The sequence below is a fragment of the Phyllobates terribilis genome, unplaced genomic scaffold (assembly GCF_046119375.1).
Source record: "Phyllobates terribilis strain yellow unplaced genomic scaffold, ASM4611937v1 Scaffold_8__6_contigs__length_399053987, whole genome shotgun sequence".
NCBI lineage: Eukaryota > Metazoa > Chordata > Amphibia > Anura > Dendrobatidae > Phyllobates > Phyllobates terribilis.
Window position 1 is genome coordinate 377,079,890 of NW_027362768.1, and position 20,359 is coordinate 377,100,248.

General features: G+C 44.3%; 1 protein-coding gene across 1 annotated transcript; it reads right to left on the reverse strand.

Moving 5' to 3' along the window:
• Window positions 1-514: 514 nt before the first annotated feature.
• On the reverse strand, window positions 515-17,746 carry IRAK2 (interleukin 1 receptor associated kinase 2). The gene is made up of 14 exons (XM_073645020.1): window positions 17,370-17,746; window positions 16,186-16,328; window positions 13,976-14,155; window positions 13,627-13,743; window positions 13,441-13,544; window positions 10,004-10,192; window positions 9,871-9,926; window positions 9,334-9,445; window positions 7,680-7,786; window positions 6,540-6,732; window positions 5,344-5,406; window positions 5,051-5,260; window positions 4,325-4,727; window positions 515-2,148 (listed from the first exon to the last, which is right to left on the reverse strand). Exons 2-14 carry the CDS (start codon window positions 16,304-16,306, stop codon window positions 2,030-2,032), a joined length of 1,974 nt encoding a protein of 657 aa, XP_073501121.1. The 5' UTR covers window positions 16,307-16,328; window positions 17,370-17,746; the 3' UTR covers window positions 515-2,029.
• Between the last annotated feature and the right edge of the window lie 2,613 nt (window positions 17,747-20,359).

Below are 20,359 nucleotides of genomic sequence, written 5' to 3' on the forward strand. Positions count from 1 at the left end.
GACACTAAAAGCCAATGAAAACCCCATTCACATGCGCACACAAAGGGCTAGTTCACACAGGCGCATAATGGACCTGTTTGTGCCACAGTCGACGCCCGGTATTGTGCCCAGGACAGTTGTACACCTCGTTTTGTGGTAAACGCTCGTTTTTTCTCATTAGGCCGCGTTCACACGTTCAGTATATTACATCAGTATTTGTAGCCTAAGCTAGTAGTGGGTGACGTGTTTCTATTATACTTTCTCTGATTTTGGCTTACAAATACTGATGTAAAACACTGACCAAATACTGACAGTGTGAACGCAGCCTAATGAGAAAAAGACAAGCATTTACCACAAAGCCACTTGTACAATTGTCCCATAAACGTCTATGGAATCTGTGAGGGCCTGGATATGTTCCCGGCCTGTATGGTTCACAGAATTGGAGCCAGGGCCTCAGCGATCCCTCCGCTGAATGACTAGACAACCCCTTTAATTGGTTCCCATACACTCTACTATGACTTGGAGGCGACATTGATGGACTGCAAATCTCTCTTTATTTTACACAATGTATAAAACCGATAATAAACATTATATAAAATGTTGATAATAATTACAATTATTTAAAAAAAAAAAATTCAGGGAAGAAAATGACACAGTAATACCGAATGACAGGAGGTTTCATTGCTTGTTAGTTACCAAAATTCAAGAAAGCAAACCGGGTTTATAAAAATATACAATAGATAATTACAAAGAGGACAAAATAATACTATACAATCACAAAAAAATAAAAAGGGATAAGAAAAGTACTAACCTGTGGTCTCAGGAATGGCTCTGGTCTTTATGGAGGGAAACCTTTGAAAACAGTAGTGAACTCTGTCTTCCAGGACTGACAATGACTGTCATTCAGAATCTGTATTTATCAGGTAAAGGTCACACCCACATACATCCCATTGGAGAGCTCCTATGGGGGCTGGTCAATGGGATGTGGCTAGGATCCCAAAAAATATGAGATCCCCAATTTTCAGGATATCTTCACCCCTGCAGGTCCCAGGCAGGAGATATTAATGCCATATTTGCTATCATAATTTTATCTTTCCATAGATAGGAAACAAGACATATATATCGTTATCCAGCTGTCCGATATTAATGTGGGACTGATGCGAAGGCCGCCTAATGATGTAAATAAATATGTTACATTCAACACTTCATCACGACGGCAATAATATGTCTCCCATAACTGTAGAATATACACCGATCACAAAGAAAACAAATATTCATAACTGGACTTTGGTGCCAGAGTGTCTGATATCTTTGAAAACAAAAAAAAGTTGAGGTGAAAAAAAGTGTCACTTCTCCGCCTGTTGTGTACACTGTGCCTAGAGGACCCCTGTTCACAGCGGGGGTCCTAGCTGAATAGGAGTCATGTGGAGTGTTGGCGAGTGCTAGCTCTTGTTTCCCTCAATTCATGATGAGGCCATGCTTCAAATCAACAATATAAGGGTGACAAGTCCCCCAAGACATGGATTTTGGCCCCATTATTACATTATATATATAACACCAAGGGTCGGATCAAAATTATCAATGAAAGTATATAGGTCTGTTAAAGAAAATGGGACATCACTCGGGTGACATCAGGGTTCGGTCTGATTTTCACAGATTGTCAGAAAAGAGAAGGTGGAAAACACTGACATGTGAATGAGGCCTTTGTTTGGGATTAGAAAATCATGGCCGCCCTCTTTTAGAAACTCTCTTTAGAAGGCCAAAACACCAGCGTGGCGCGGTACCTGCAAGAAAGCAGCCATATTTTCCTCATTTTATTCAACTCCTTTAAATTTTCTCAGGGTTCTCCCCCAGCCCCCCAGCATAAGGAACACAAGGGGCCAGGCAGTTTTCCCCAGGGCCACGGTTGTTCTTGTACAATGGCAAAAGGGACAGGCCATGGTGGGCCAGAACATGGCTGACTTTGAGGTAGTCTCTGCTGAGGCAGTTGAAGCCGGTACCCAGAAGGTAATAGTGTTAATGGTGTATGCTCAGTCCTCTAACAGTGAACTCAAGCCGAGTCAAACAGAACGGAGCTGTCCACCTTCTCGTCTTCGTACAGTCCGATCTCCTCCATAAGCTTCAGTTTGGCTTCATTCACTTCGATTCCCCACGACGGCTCATTGCTTTCTGGTAAATGAGAAGAAAATAAGAAGAAAGATCATTTACACATATTCTATGAAATATGGCGGACGTCATGGAGGCTTGTTATACACAATCTGCTGATGCTTCATTGCATGGGTTTCAATGGCTGAGCAGCTGCAGCCGTACATCACCAAGCACAATGCTGAGCGTCGGATGGAGTGGTGTAAAGCCGCTACCACTGGACTCTGGAGGAGACGTGTTCTGTACAGTGACGGATCGCACTTCTCTATCTGATGGAGGAGCCTGACTGCATTGTGCCGCTGTACAGATGGTGGAGGAGGATAATGCTCTGGGCTGTTATCAGGGGGCGGCCACGGACCCTCAGCTCCAGTGATGGGAAATCTTCATCTTCAGCACAAGACATTGTTTACAATTGTAGCTTCAGCTTTGTGGGAACAGTTTTGCAATGACCTGAAGGAAATGCTGATGCCAGCAAAGTGAATGTGAATCCTTTAGTCTCGTGCACATGTTGCTTATTTGTGACTTGCAGATTTGGTGCAGTTTCAATTCTGCAGCATGTCAATTCTTTCAGCGTTTTTGCACTAAAAAATGCTAAAAAAAAAAAAACGCAGGTCTAAAATGGATTGTGGATTTGCTGCTTTTTTTGTAGCGTTTTTGGCTTGTGATTTTTAGACGGCAGTGAATGCCATAGAGAGAGAGAGAATAATAACCTATTTGGCTTCAGTTTCAGTATGAGAGTCAATTGCCCCCTGGGCGTCTGTGGGGCACATTCACATGGTAATATCCATTCATCTGCATAGTGTACAGGTGTATTAAACATATTATGGATGTTGTAGTTCTTTTATCTGCTCATTTGTTTGCACTGGCTTAGTTCTCTCTTTGTGAGACTCCCATACTCTCACACCCTGGAGTATTATTTCCACACACCCGGTTTACTTTCTTTTGTTTTTTTTATATATACATGGTAGATCTATTTGCATCCCACTACCATCCATTACTTAAATGTTATTTATATTCTATGTGTATTCTTTATACCAGTCCATCTTATATTTACAACCAATGCCGTGTTTTCTATATTTGCAATAGGTCTGTTTTTTGCATCCTACACATTCCCCTATGTATCCCTTTGAATTGATGTAGCAATAAAGGATCTTTACATTAATCATTGGAGAAGGGAGTCTTTTTTCTGTTGCATCTATAGAGATAGATAATAGATATAGACAGACATATAGACAATTTTTTTTTGACAATTCACAGCCGACATCAACTCCAACTACAATTTTCCTGATTACCAGGGCAATCGGGAAGAGTGAAGGCAAAGTGGCAGAATTGGCGTATCTAATGTGACGATCCAAATCTGCGGCGGCTGGGGGCTGGTATTTTTAGGCTAGGAAGGGCCCAATCACCAGAGACCTTCCCAGCCTGATAATATCAGCTCTTAGCTGTCTGCTTTACCTTTGCTGGTGTCATAAAATAGGGGGAAGCCCACGTCATTTTTTTTCCATTTATTTATATGTTTATTTAATCATAAAAAGCTGTCCAATAAGCACCAAAGGGTGCAATTTTATTATATGTTCGGGGTTGTGCAATTATATGTCTGTCTGTATGTCTACATGTCTTTCTATATCTATACCTAATTATCTATTATTTATTATCTCTCTATAGTATTCATTGTTGTCCAAAAACAGTAGAAAACCAGAGGGTAAAAACACATGCAAAAACATATCAAAAAAGCATAAAAAACATAACAAAACCATGTGTTTTTGTAGCTGTGTTTTTCCTGCCAAGAGATGCAGAAATTTCTGCATTCAAATACTCAACGTGTGCACCTACCCTTTAGGGATGGGCCTTATCTGTTCCCCATGACTGTACCCAGTGCACAAGGTCCATACAGACATGGAGGAGAACATGAGCGGCCGCACAGAGCCCAGACCTCAGCCCCATCCTATAATGGACATTGTGAGCCCAACATCAGGGTCTGACCCCACAAATGCTCTTTTGGAGAAAGGGGCAAAAGTTCCCACAGACGCCTCCAAAATCTTGTAGAAATCCCAGAAGAGCGAGAGCCGTTATATATGCAGAGGACGACTCCATATTAATGTCTATGAGTGTAGAATAGGGGGGTCAGAAATGCCCCTGCATGGGGAAGGAGACATGTACTGTTCTCCATATACTATTATGACAGATACTTTCAGTTTACCTGTTGGTGAATTTGATAATTTTTGGGGTATGTTCCTTTCTGGGGTCCACGATTTGTCCTGGTGTCCTGCAGACGATGCTGTGGTCGGTGCAGATGACGGCTCGCTCCTGTACCAGCTGTCATCAGGATACAAGTCGAAGCTTACAGACTCGTCCAGTTCACACGGGCTCCTCTTGAACACGTCATTTCGCGCTGGACAATATGGCGGCACGGATTTGCCGCTCATTGAGCCAACAGCTTTGGGGGAACTGTTGGGCAGCTCCACAGCTTCTCCATGGGTGTATCCTATAGACAAGGAGTCTTCACTCTCCTCTGGGACGTTCACACTGGACATCTCGTCCTCCTGTGCTTCCTTCGCACAGGCCGTGAACGTCTCCAGAGCCTTCTCCATCATTGTTATGACCTGTTGTGGAATAGAAGAAAAATTAAGATTAAATATGAATCTAAATAAAAAATGATCTCGGGTATAAAAAAGTAAATTATATTGTATAATGGTACTGGAAACAGTCAGCAAGCATGCAGACAGATGCCCCTATAGCAGTTACATACTTCTAAGGAAAGCGGAATGGGCGCAGTTCGCTTTTACCTATGCTTTAGAGACAATTTCCTTCCTTCTGGAGGGGAGCTAATATGCATATTTTTTTCCCCAGCACCTCCAGATCTTCACAAGTAGAACCTCAGAGACATTACCACACTACAATGTACAGGATACTATTATAATGTTACCTCTGATAATAAAGGTCTCTTCTTGGTCAGACACAGGCAGACGGCAGAAGCCCAATGTACTGCAGAACTTCTTCCCAACCGCTCAAGTCTTCGATCCGTGTATTTCTGGCTCATTTCTTGTGCGCAGAGAAGGTCGACAGACTCCGATCTGGGACTGTCGGACGGCGCTTTTAATTTCACCCGCTCCACCTCCGTCAGGATAAGATCTTTCTGGGGGGGGACAGAGGGCGAGTTATTAGATGGATCCATAAGAAGGACATAATGAATGCAGAATGGCATGGGGCTGTTCTTACCAGGTACAAGGGGTCTCGGTCCTTGTCGGTGGGTTTCAGTCCAGTCAGGAGTTCTGCTAAAACCTTAAAGATCAAATAACAGATTGTGGTTAAAAGACAATTTCTGATCACAGCAGAATTTATTTTATTATTAATTTTTATTTTATGACTTTAGTATAATCCATCGTGTCCCCTTTTAATATATTTGGTGCAATTCTATCCCATACACTTGTTTTTTTTGGAACCTGAAGAAAGAGGTGTAATCGGCTCAACCTATCCAGCGAGTGCAAAGGATCCCCAATTCCATAGCAGGAGCAAACCGAAAATAGTAAAACTTTTAATAAAATGTAAAACTTTTTATTTTCATCAGGTTAAAATTTGCTGGTGCAGTCGATTAATTATTTAATTAAATGTTTTTTTTTTTATCTAATGTGATTACATTAAATTTCTTTGTTTTAACATATTTGCAAGGTTGGCATTCTTCATATTTATTAATAAATATTTACCCATGTTATATAGTGATGGTCAACGCTAGCAAATCTTACAGAATGACATTAACATTTCCCAGCTAAATAATTCCCAACCTTTTTAAGGCTCTTGTCTCCCAGTCACGAGAAACGCATAATAAAAGAACCTGGCTTCCACAAATGCCGCATTGTATAATGCAAACATGTACAATACCTTACACAAAGGAGTGGGATCATTTAGTTACATTAACTAAAAAGCATTTAAATAAACAACAATTAATCGCAGCAAGTTCTGATGTGTTGTATACAGTGCTTGGTGTAATGTAAAGTATCTGCATTAACAGTAGGTTGAGACAAAGAATCAATGAGGAATAAGAGACTCCAATAACCTTCCAATGTTTCCAGACATTTTCTGAGAACACAGGGGTGATCAGAGGAACTTTCAGTCTTCACTCCAAGATCTCAGTTTGTCTTAGGTTATCAGTAAGAAGTTTTACTTTAAAACTCGTCAACTCTGATTGAACTTTTCTCTGGGAATTTTTCTGCGGTATGGTTTTAACCGGATGAAAATAAAAAAAAGTTTTACATTTTATTGAAGTGTTGGATCAACTACTATTTTTGCTTATTTTTGGACTCCAATGTATATTGGAAGGTAGCAGGAATTTTTAATTCTCTCGCCTCCTTGGCCACCACACTGGAAGACCCCTGTGACGTGAAGCAGGGGCCGATCCTGATACCATGGGCACTTACTACACCGCAGGAGAAGATGTCGGTCTGTGCGGTCAGCTGGCCGCTCCGCAGGTAGCTGTCCGGCAGGTAAGGCTGGAACCTTTGCAGCTCCTGGGTCTTCACATTAGTGTAATTTGCCGATCGATCGGGACAGAATCGCGTCCCAGCATGGCCTAACCGCGCAGTGAAATCCTCGTCCAGGAAGACGTTGGAGCTGAAAAGTGAAGAAAACAAGGGGTTAACTAGGAATGTATCATTGTGTATCAGAGAGCACAGCATGTGGCCCCTTCTCATGATTGGAACTACAACTCCCAGCAGTTTACAAAGATATATTTTCCTGAGAGCCAGAGAATGAAGGAGCCGCAATGCGCCAATCCTGTTTCACAGCTTATTCTGCGCAGCGGTGCCATAGTCACTGGGTAGCGGTGGAATTTGCAGTCAGCCCTATTCACATATGCACTCCATCAGCAACACCAATCCTTTATTTATAGGAACACTGAGGGTCCCAGAGGTCAGACCCCACTAATAAACTGGTGCAATATGTTAACATTATGTAATCAGATCTGATGGGAAGAATAGGGGTGCATGCAATGGCAAAAAGCCATGACGGACCCCAGTGTAAGTCATAGGGGTGTGTGGGACACTGGAGACACCCATTGTAACGCTTGTGGGAACACGTTCTTAAAGGAACGGGAGTCTCTGACTATGCTAAATGGAAGGGGCTTGGGGGTTTTGCAGTTTGGGAATCGGTGGGCGTCTGATATATACAGGGTTTTCTCCATGTGATTCCAATAGGTCCGACAAGGAAAGGGTTAATTATAAAAGGAACCATGAATGAGGAAGCAAGAATGGAGGCGCAGGATGTAAGACGTCACGATGTGGAAACCTCCGGCATCAGAGGCGGATGTGCGCACGGTGGAGAAGTGAGAAGACGGAGCGGCACCTGCGGCCAACGTCAGGTGAAGTGATAGACGCTGCCGCCCGCACAACGGGGAAGAGACAAGACTGCCACAAATACATAGATACTATCTTATATTAAGTTTGAAAAATCTTCAAAAGTTGCAACATTTTTGAGAAATTACGTGTTGCACAAAATGTGTAAATTTTTAACATCATCTTTCCGCCTTAAAGGGCTCGATGGATTTCCCCCAAATGTCTCACCTCTTAATGTTTCCATGAAAGATCCCAGCATTGTGCAAGTGACCAACACCATGTAACAGACCTACAGCAACAGCCAGTCTCCTCTGCCAGCCCAGGACAGATCCAGCCTGAAAAATACACAAAAGATCCACCGGCAGAATAGTGAGTGCAGCTCTGGAGTATAATACAGGATGTAACTCAGGATCAGTAATGTAATATATGTACACAGTGACTGCACCAGCAGAATAGTGAGCGCAGCTCTGGAGTATAATACAGGAGGTAACTAAGGATCAGTAATGTAATGTATGTACACAGTGACTGCACCAGCAGAATAGTGAGCGCAGCTCTGGAGTATAATACAGGATGTAACTCAGGATCAGTAATGTAATGTATGTACACGGTGACTGCACCAGCAGAATAGTGAGTGCAGCTCTGGGGTATAATACAGGATGTAACTCAGGATCAGTAATGTAATGTATGTACACAGTGACTCCACCAGCAGAATAGTGAGTGCAGCTCTGGAGGATACTGCAGGATGCAACTCAGGATCAGTAATGTAATGTATGTACACAGTGACTGCACCAGCAGAATAGTGAGTGCAGCTCTGGAGGATAATACAGGATGTAACTCAGGATCAGTAATGTAATGTATGTACACAGTGACTGCACCAGCAGAATAGTGAGTGCAGCTCTGGAGTTTAATACAGGATGTAACTCAGGATCAGTAATGTAATGTATGTACACAGTGACTGCACCAGCAGAATAGTGAGTGCAGCTCTGGAGTATAATACAGGATGTAACTCAGGATCAGTAATGTAATGTATGTACACAGTGACTGCAGCAGCAGAATAGTGAGTGCAGCTCTGGAGTATAATACAGGAGGTAACTCAGGATCTGTAATATAATGTATGTACACAGTGACTGCACCAGCAGAATAGTGAGTGAAGCTCTGGAGTATAATACAGGATGTACCGTCCAAGTATCGGATGGTATCTTGACAAAGAGCTCTTGCCACTCGAAACACATTGAAAGATGCCTGTGTTCACTTTTTTTGTGAAGACATAATTTTAATCTTTGCTTCATGCACTTTTTTTGGACTTTATCCGTGAGTTGGATTTTTCTGCTTACTCTATGGGATGTTGCGCCCTGCCCAGGTGCAATCTGCGCTCCATAAGTGTGGAACGGCAGGTGGTGAGCTGGATTTTGCGTCTGTGATAATATACATATTATATATTCATACATAATGAAAGTTTATATATTAGTAGTGAAGAGTGAAACAATGGTACATTTGTTTATATGGAAAACTTCCTAGTCCAGGTATTTCCAGATGTTGAGAATTGTAGGAAGTGAAATTCAGGAAAAGGGGACATGACCTTATAATGGAAAGTCTATGAATCGGACAGTAACTCCATGGACTGGGGGGCGAGCACAGAGGAAAGGCGCGGGGATTTCATACAGACACTGGCCAAGCTGCCGCCACCTATGGAATAATCACCGGCTGCAGAGGAGGTGGACTCTGCTCCGATCACATCCGCCTGATGCAGGTGTCGTGGATATGGAATGTATATATGTAGGTATTTCTGTATGTAGCTATACCTGACAGTTACATATGTAAAGCTTTAATGGTCCATAGAGGAGGCGAGGAGGACGGTTTCTTCCTTGAGGAGGAGACTCACTTTCTGTAAGGCGACATCCAGAGATCCTTCCTTCATGAGCCGGTAGATGAGACAGTGCTGTCCGCTCTCCACACAGAAGCCCAGCAACTTCAGGAGGTTGGGGTGATGACATCTGTACAAGACATGGGAAAGAAGCTACAGACCTCACATTTACACCATTGGTGTGAATTAACATCGCACAGCTGGGGGTTTGTTACAATTGGTGCTCTGGTCTGTATCCCCCATAGAAGTGAGTTGCACGGTTTTCCCAGCCCCTCCGGCATCACATATAGACCCCTATTCAGCGAGGCGGTGAGCACTATTTCACTGTTTAGCGCTACAGCCGCCTGTGTGCAGAATTTTACATATCCTGGACAACCCCTTTAAGTCGTACGTGTCTATATGACTTTATATTCTATCCGCTGACGGCCGGCAGAGATCTTCACAATAGAAACAAACTGCGGCACAAAGTATCTGAGAAAGTTTCAGAACTTTTCATTCTGCCATGAAGAAGCTTCCTATACAGCAAAGAGATGGGGCAGAGTGATCCGCTCTTACCGAAAACCAATCTGAGCTTCTTTTTCATACAAGGAATTCATCCTGTCTGACGGCACCTAAAGAAAGTGCAGACATGATCAGGTCACATCCTGACACCTGCCACCCCGAGCAGACCCCCGTAATAACGCGCTACCTCCTTCAGCCTCTTCACGGCATAAACATAGTCTCCTCTGCATCCTACAAAGACGTCGGCAAACTGTCCGCTGTGTATCCTCCTGTTCACACTGAACCCGTCTGTAGCTTCCTCCAGCTGCCGCCTCGTCCAGTGCTGACAGGTGGTGTTCAGAGACAGGCAGATCTCCTGCTGCGGAGTGCTTAATACCTTCCCGAGGACGAGGAGAGCGTTACTATACAGCAATGGGGTCCACAAGCCACACACAGGGACACACACCAGAGATGCCCGGGTTATACCGGAGGTACACACACAGGGACACACACCAGAGATGCCTGGGTTATACCGGAGGTACACACACAGGGACACACACCAGAGATGCCCGGGTTATACCGGAGGTACACACACAGGGACACACACCAGAGATGCCCGGGTTATACCGGAGGTACACACACAGGGACACACACCAGAGATGCCTGGGTTATACCGGAGGTACACACACAGGGACACACACCAGAGATGCCCGGGTTATACCGGAGGTACACACACAGGGACACACACCAGAGATGCCCGGGTTATACCGGAGGTACACACACAGGGACACACACCAGAGATGCCCGGGTTATACCGGAGGTACACACACAGGGACACACACCAGAGATGCCCAGGTTATACCGGAGGTACACACACAGGGACACACACCAGAGATGCCCGGGTTATACCGGAGGTACATATACAGGTATACACAGGAGATGCCCAGGTTATACTGGATGTACATATATAATTATACACAGGAGATACCCAGGTTATACCAGCTGTACCTATGTAATTATATACAGGAGATGTCCAGGTTATACCAGCTGTGCATATATAATTATATACAGGAGATGTCCAGGTTATACCAGCTGTACATATATAATTATATACAGGAGATGCCCAGGTTATAGCAGCTGTACATATATAATTATATACAGGAGATGCTCAGGTTATACCGGCTGTACCTATATAATTATATTCAGGAGATACCCAGGTTATACCAGCTGTACACCTATAATTATATACAGGAGATGCCCAGGTTATACCAGCTGTACATATATAATTATATACAGGAGATGCCCAGGTTATACCAGCTGTACATATATAATTATATACAGGAGATGCCCAGGTTATACCAGCTGTACATATATAATTATATACAGGAGATGCCCAGGTTATACCAGCTGTACATATATAATTATATTCAGGAGATACCCAGGTTATACCAGCTGTACACATATAATTATATACAGGAGATGCCCAGGTTATACCAGCTGTACATACATAATTATATACAGGAGATGCCCAGGTTATAGCATCTGTACATATATAATTATATACAGGAGATACCCAGGTTATACCGGAGGTACATATACAGGTATACACAGCACATACCCAGGTTATACCAGCTGTACATATATAATTATATACTGGAGATGCCCAGGTTATACTAGCTGTACATATATAATTATATACAGGAGATGTCCAGGTTATACCAGCTGTACATATATAATTATATACAGGAGATGTCCAGGTTATACCAGCTGTACATATATAATTATATACAGGAGATACCCAGGTTATACCGGAGGTACATATACAGGTATACACAGCACATACCCAGGTTATACCAGCTGTACATATATAATTATATACTGGAGATGCCCAGGTTATACCAGCTGTACATATATAATTATATACAGGAGATGCCCAGGTTATACCAGATGTACATATATCTATATATATAATCGTCTTATCCCATCTGTCTGTCTGTCTGTCCAGGAAATCCCACGATGCTCATTGGTGCGGTCACGGCCAATCAGCGACGCGGGATTTCAGAAAAAGATGGCGGCCGTTAGCGGCTCATCTGCCAGACGGAGGTCAGCAGCGATGCAGCAGGGAGATGACCGGCGCGAGGCGCTCATCTCCCCGCTGCTGGCAGCACAAGTACCCCGACAGGCGGCGCCGCTCACCTCCATGCGGCTAACGTCGGGAGATCAGCGGCTTGGCCCGCTGATCTCCGGAGGCCAAGTGTGAACAGAGGACCGGGGAGCGACGCCGCCGGTCGGGATGCTTCTGCTGCGAGTAGCCGCTCATCTCCCGGGTTCTCACAGCGGAAGTAGCCGCACAGGCAGCGCCGCTCCCCGGTCCTCACCAATACGACGCTGATTGGTCGCGGTCGACGCCAGCAACCAATCAGCGATATGGGCGGAAAATTTAAACGCCACTCTGCTGATTGGTCGCGGCCGCCACCTGACCGCGACCAATCAGCGAGATTGGCGCCAAATTTAAGCAACGCTCTGCTGATTGGTCGTGGCCGCCAGCCGCGACCAATCAGAGATTTTGGCGCCAAATTTAAACAACGCTCTGCTGATTGGTGGCGGCCGCCAGCCGCGACCAATCAGCGAGATTGGCGCCAAATTTAAACAATGCTCTGCTGACTGGTCGCGGCCACCAGCCGCAACTAATCTGCATTATTGCCGCCAAATTTAAACACCGCTAAGCTGATTGGTCGCGGTCGCGACTAATCAGCGATTCTATCGTCAAATTTAAACACGCTCTCCGGTCCTCACTAACACAGTTCGCTGATTGGTCGCGGCCGCCACCCACGACCAATCACCCATATTGCCGCCAAATTTAAACACCGTTTTGCTGCTTGGTCGAGGTTACCGGCCGCGACCACTCAGCGATTTTGGCGGCAAATTTAAACACAGCTCTGCTGATTGCGCCCGGTCGGCCGCATACATATTCTAGAATACCCGATGCGTTAGAATCGGGCCACCATCTAGTAATTATATACTGGAGATGCCCAGGTTATACCAGCTGTACATATATAATTATATACAGGAGATGCGCAGGTTATACCAGCTGTACACATATATAATTATATACAGGAGATGCCCAGGTTATACCGGCTGTATATATATAATTATATACAGGAGATACCCAGGTTATACCAGCTGTACATATATAATTATATACAGGAGATGCCCAGGTTATACCAGCTGTACATTTATAATTATATACTGGAGATGCCCAGGTTATACCAGCTGTACATATATAATTATATACAGGAGATGCCCAGGTTATACCAGCTGTACATTTATAATTATATACTGGAGATACCCAGGTTATACCAGCTGTACATATATAATTATATACAGGAGATGCCCAGGTTATACCAGCTGTACATATATAATTATATACTGGAGATGCCCAGGTTATACCAGCTGTACATATATAATTATATACAGGAGATGTCCAGGTTATACTAGCTGTACATATATAATTATATACAGGAGATACCCAGGTTATACCAGCTGCACATATATAATTATATACAGGAGATGCCCAGGTTATACCGGCTGTACATATATAATTATATACAGGAGATACCCAGGTTATACCAGCATTTCTCATACCTGATCTGTGCTGGACACTTGGTCTGAATAGGAGTCTGTCCCCATGGACCTCAGCAGTTCTGATGGGGGTTGTGGTGGTGATGGGAGTGGTGGTACTTTGGATTCTAGAACACAGAGGTTGATACAATGAATCCATCCCGGTCTTCCCTCCTCACAGCCCATGTTATACCATCCTGCAGTCTTTACCTGACACCGTTTTTGTAACACTGTTGCAGTTCCTGCAGTTTCTTTCTGCTTCTTCAGAAGTTTGTGCAGCTCCTTTCCTCTCGTGAGTCACGGGGGACATCGCCGGACTAAAGGGGTCTGTGTAATAAATCACATTATTAATCTGCTCATCACACCCTCCGCAAAGTCCAAGTACTGCAGGGCATTGGTAAGGAACAGGAATATAATGCCAGTGCTGCAGTTAAGACTGACACTACGTCAGGCAGGGCGGTACAAGAGATGGAGCCAGTGCAGATTCATATGTCATCCTGGGGGGGGGGATTAGAAATCTGGGTGAGCCCACCCCAGGCGCTCTGCGAGTAACTCTTACACTGCTGGAGAATTTCTAATGCCCGGTAGAGCTCCAGCTTCTGCAGGACGAGCTCCAGGTCGTGGACGGTGGCCAGCTTCTGCCCCCAGCTCCAGAGCAGCTCCCCGGTGACGCCGTCGCCCCACCGCCGCCTCAGGTAGAAACGCTGGATGGTGGTCTGGTCGTTCACAACATGTGATGCTGAAGAAGACAAGGAAGACATTTTACAGGTCTCTGCTGTCACTGGATGGGATCTGTTTTCCATACAGAGGCTAAAAACCTTCTGACATTCACTCTCAGAAAACAGAGGTTTTGAGAATTATTACACAATAACTAATTTTTCTTTCTGTGCTGAAAACGTCTTGCAGCTGAGGGTTTGTCACAGTTGCACCCAGTTGTGGCAATGCTCCACAGCACAAATCCCTCCTCCTATTTTGTTACAATGTATCAAAGTGGACTCGAAAATAAAATATTTATCTCACAGAGAATTGTCTGGACAACAGTAACAAACCCTCAGCTGTGAGATGAATAGGTCTTTACAGGTTTTCAGTCTTTCACAACAAACACACGGCGAAACCTTGAAACGAAGTATGTTATAAAGCTGCAGAACTTGTCACGACATTTCCATATCCCCCCCCCATGTACGTCATTGGTATACAGCTGTGTTATATGTGGCTCTTTCAATCCGGCCCCTGCTGCCCCCCAGTACTTGTCCCATCATCAGCTCTGGAGGATCATACTGCAGCCCCTGTAATAGAGAACTCCCAACCGGCCACCTCCACGAGCCGCGCGGCGGGGCCACGATAGAGGAAGTGCAGGGGCCGTTATCAGGACGTCCTTCCTCTATTATTAATGCTGAATGAGCTTTACACAATCATAAAGGTAACCACAAATTATAACCTAAACGTCATAGAGACTAATACTACACCTGACAATCAGATATGTAACCGGCGTAAAGAATAAACTGATCCTGAGTTACATCCTGTATTATACTCCAGAGCTGCACTCACTATTCTGCTGGTGCAGTCACTGTGTACATACATTACATTACTGATCCTGAGTTACCTCCTGTATTATACTCCAGAGCTGCACTCACTATTATGCTAGTGCAGTCACTGTGTACATAAATTACATTACTGATCCTGAATTACATCCTGTATTATACTCCAGAGCTGCACTCACTATTCTGCTGGTGCAGTTACTGTGTACATAAATTACTGATCCTGAGTAATGTACATACATACATTACATCCTGCACTATACTCCAGAGCTGCACTCACTATTCTGCTGGTGCAGTCACTGTGTATATACATTACATTACTGATCCTGAGTTACATCCTGTATTATACTCCAGAGCTGCACTCACTATTCTGCTGGTGCAGTCAGTGTGTGCATACATTACATTACTGATACTGAGTTACATCCTGTATTATACTGCAGAGCTGCGATCACTATTCTGCTGGTGCTGTCACTGTGTACATACATTACATTACTGATCCTGAGTTACATCCTGTATTATACTCCAGAGCTGCACTCACTATTCTGCTGGTGCAGTCACTGTGTACATACATTACATTACTGATCCTGAGTTACATCCTGTATTATACTCCAGAGCTGCACTCACTATTCTGCTGGTGCAGTCACTGTGTATATACATTACATTACTGATCCTGAGTTACATCCTGTATTATACTCCAGAGCTGCACTCACTATTCTGCTGGTGCAGTCACTGTGTACATACATTACATTACTGATCCTGAGTTACATCCTGTATTATACTCCAGAGCTGCACTCACTATTCTGCTGGTGCAGTCACTGTGTACATACATTACATTACTGATCCTGAGTTACATCCTGTATTATACTCCAGAGCTGCACTCACTATTCTGCTAGTGCAGTCACTGTGTTCATACATTACATTACTGATCCTGAGTTACATCCTGTATTATACTCCAGAGCTGCACTCACTATTCTGCTGGTGCAGTCACTGTGTACATACATTACATTACTGATCCTGAATTGCATCCTGTATTATACTCCAGAGCTGCACTCACTATTCTGCTGGTGCAGTCACTGTGTACATACATTACATTACTAATCCTTAGTTGCATTCTGTACTGTACTCCAGAGCTGCGCTCACTGTTCTGCTGGTGGAGTCCTATACATTACATGCGGACAGGTCAGTAATATCCCTTTGTTGTATGTAGCAGCAGAGAATGAATAATTCTTACCAAACCGCATCCACTCCCAGTCATTCAGGCTGTCAACACAGCGGCAGAAGTCGTCCAGAACTCTGGGTGGGATGTCAATGATCAGTGGGGATGAACTAGAGCCATTCAGTGAATGCGCCATATTTGTCTTTTTCCTGTTGTACCTGCAGAAATAATGAACAGCGTCATGACTTACGCACGATGGGATTTTCCTTTTATAAAGTTTAATCCTTTTATGATGAAAAGTTTTGGAACTTTCTAATATACTTTGTGGATCAATGTTTTAGCTTTTTTGTTGTCAGTAACTGGGAACATTCCTGTTTACTCTGAAAGGCTAAAGCAGACCTAAGACTTCTCACAGCTGAGGATTTGCTACAGTTGTATCCAGTCGAAATCATCCCCTAAATTCTTACAATCCCAACGCCAAACTGATACATTTTATCAAACTTTCAGGAGATGGGCGAGGATTGTGGCGCTGATGCCTTTAGCTCACACACTGGGTACGATGGTGACTCTCAGCTTTAGGGTTTGTTTGTTTTTTTAAGTATTTTTTGAGGGTGAGGATCAGCTCTAAAAACTCAGTGTGAACATAGCCTTATGGTACGTCCTCATAGGTGAGATACCCAAGGATGAAAATCCGCCACGTTTTATCCACTCGTTATCCACTTATTCACATTGACGTCACCTTGACACATGGTACAGTTTTAATACTAGAGGTTAGGACCATCCCAATTGTGGTACACCTTGTCGTGGTGGGACGGCTTTTACGCTTTTTTTTTTAATCAAAAATGGAGTTTACTAAATCCCCTATTATTTACATGCACTATTGCTTTTACTTCTTTACTTACAGCCGGGTATATGCTCATTTTGCTTTCGTCTTAGGTTTTGTAAGTTTGTACCTTTCAGCCTCCGTAGACAAATGTTTTCATTCGATTGCAGTTATCAGAGATCTTAAAAACCCATAAAATGTTGAATATTTCTATCAATAATAGTTCTTGGGAGCAGAAAGCGGACAGGACAATAGGAAAGATGAGAGTCAAGAACCATGGCTGCTGTTACAGCTGTAACAGGGTGGTCTCCCAGCTTTCCCAGACTCCTGAAAGCCAGGCTTCTATTCCATTATAGGGAATTTATCCTTATTTTTTTTTTTAGGGAAATTAACCCTTGCAGAAATAGCTGGATCCACACGGCCCCTCGTTACTTACTTGGTGCTGCCAAGTCCGGAAAGTGCAGAAGAGGTTTGGGAATCGAAAGCTGGAGGGTTTGCTAATATCCGTCCGCTTACAGAATCAGTCAGGGCAAATCCAAGTGATTCATGGTTGTGTCTGGCACAGGGTGGCGGAGTCCTGCTTTATGTACTGGGAGGTGCATCACTATGGGGGACAAGCCTATGCGGCCACCCCCTGAATCACGCAGGGATCCCTTCCCGTCAGGAGTCACCTGTTGACGCAGACATCATCCGCTGCAGAACAGAAAATCATCAGACGCCCAGAACTTCCTTGTAGTGAGTTGTGTGGGGGGAGGTGAGGGACGAGGCCCAGCAAAACGCTACACAACCAGTAGAGCAGGAAGTGCAGCAAAACCTCCGATCCGGGAAGGAGGGGGCGATCAATACTCCTGTAGATACTACACGTGCAGTCCCATGTAAATAACAATCAATCACTATGTGACGAAAAGTTCGAATAGACTTTATGTTTCAATTCTTCATTATTTTCAAGATCTCCGCTTGCTGCCAGTGAATTCTTAAATCCATTCTTGTTTATATCCAGTGGAAGACAAAAAGAAGAAGTTTTACCTTTGTACCCAGCTGTGCAAACACTTCACAGCACAACTCTGTCTTCTGATCGTTTGATACAATGTATCAGTGGGCTCAGATGATGAAAAATTAAAAGAGGGAAAAGCTGCTCGTTACCCAAAAGGGTTGAATTTGTAAAAATAACAAAATAGATCACCCTCGGCTGCCGTCATCGCTCCTGGATCCAACGCAGGCCGCTCCGGGGCCAACAAAGCGATGACGCAACGTTCTAGTGAATGGCTGCAGCGGTCAGGTGACTTGAACCCCATGCATCATTACAAAAACATCCAGGTCATGTCATCGGATTGCTGCAGCCCATCACAAACGGCAGAGGTCCTCTGGCTGGCTGTATGTTGACACCATCACTTCCGGGGCCAGAGCAGATCATAGAGCAGACAGCGGCCTGCGCTCCGGCCAGGAGGGCGACAATAGAAAAGATTTATTTTATTTTATTTGCAGAATCCAACACCTGAAGGTAACGAGCACCTTTTGCATAGACAAGCCCTTTAAGACAGGATACAAGTGAGGCAAACCCTCAGCTGTGAGAAGCATTGGGTGTGTTTTATAAGCCTTTTTGGGGGTGAGTGAGAATATTCCCAATGCAGCAAGCTGAAGAATTGAGGCACAACAATAACCCAGCTTTCCCAGGCTCCTGAACAGAAAATCTGCTGCATGTCTCCCTTAGAACTCTGGTAAAGCTGGGTGCTGACATCCTCTGTGCTGCTTCTCAGGACTCCTCGAAAGTTGGGTGACGGCTCCTGTATGAGCTATAATGACGGCCATTACTTCTTCCATCCTGAAACATAAAGTGATGAATGGATCGGGCGCAGGGACTTCACTTCTCTCAGAATTTTTTCTTTGGGTTTAAAGGGATTTTCCATCTAAAATAAGCTTAAAGGGTTCTTCCTATCTTCGTAAATGGGTCTGTGCAGACTCAACTTTCTAGGGGACTCATTGCTAAGGGGACCGTCCACCGCTGCGGTCTGGGGCCGTCGCTGGGCATGTGCAGTTCTCGGTAGCACGCTCGATAGCTCCTAACCTGATAAGCTCTATAGACCGGACACGCGCACCTCCCCAGGCTAGCCTTGTGGGGACCATGATCACGATCAGCTGCACATTCAGATCGGAGAAGCCATTATGATGCTGGCCTGAGCTGTCAGTCAAACGGGAGCAAGAAGTGAAACAGGCATGACAGCGGGACGCTGCAAAAAAGGATCTTAAGAAAAAAAACTAGTTACAGCAGAATTAACATTTAACCCATACATTCCCTTTAAATGGAAAGTGACCCGAAGTGTCAATTGCACAACGTGCTGGAAACCCCTTCTACGATGGGGGGGGGGAATTCCTGTGCTACGTGCAGGACGGACAACGCTGCGCCCTGCAGAGGTGTCCTCACCGGCTTTCTTATATCTTCCATCACAAGCTTTAACGTCTGGTCCCTGACCTCACAACTAGAGCGGCGGTGTCTGGTGGAGAACTACAAAGCACTGGACACGCTGGAGGTTGTAGTCCCTCTGGTTACAGATTAATGGTCTAGATATTAGCCATCACGATCCTGGGGCGGATGTCCCGGGTGTCAGACACGATCTGCTATGGCGCTCACAGACCATAGAAACCAGACGCTAGTGTTATTTTTCTAAACCGGCCTGATGGATGGTTGGGCTTGTAGTCATTAGAGAGTCGCTATCAGTAATGTTGCAAGAGAAACACTTGTAAAATGTTGTGAGCTTTGGGACGTCGGTGCCAGCTATCGAGCGGCCTTGTAAATTTGATGCAACTCAGCAGGACGATCACACACAGACGTTACGTAAAATTTTGCTTAAAAAAAAATAAAAGACAAATGTTGCAATGTCCTCCTGGTGTTCTCTGTTGTAAATGCCTCAAGTCAAAATTCATAGCCGCTCCCATCATAAATGTATTTCTGCGACTGTCCCGTTCATCCGGACAGAGCTAAAAACCCATGCATCGGGTGCGAGAAGAAGAACCCGATGCACATTTCTGGGATGGATCATCAGCTGCAGAATCCGTACTAGCACCAAATTGTGCAGATTTTGCTGTGAATGTCCAGATTTCTCCTTTGCATTGGTAAATCTGCAGGTTTTCTACTGCAACTCGCAGCTGATTTTATATCTGGAGAATTCGCTGCATAATCGACCAGTGTGAATTTAGCCTTAAAAAGGAACCTTCCCTTTAATTAGGACACAATTATAACCATTTTCTGCCGTTATTCAGACATGGTCGCTTTATAAGGGATAACAGAATTCATTTTATTGCAAACAATATAGATAAAATAACATTGCAGCTCATCGATCGGATAGAAATCTACATCTCTGTGTATAAAATCTGTACAAGTGACACTCGATACACACGACTGGCAGTGAAAATGACAAGTAAAGTCCT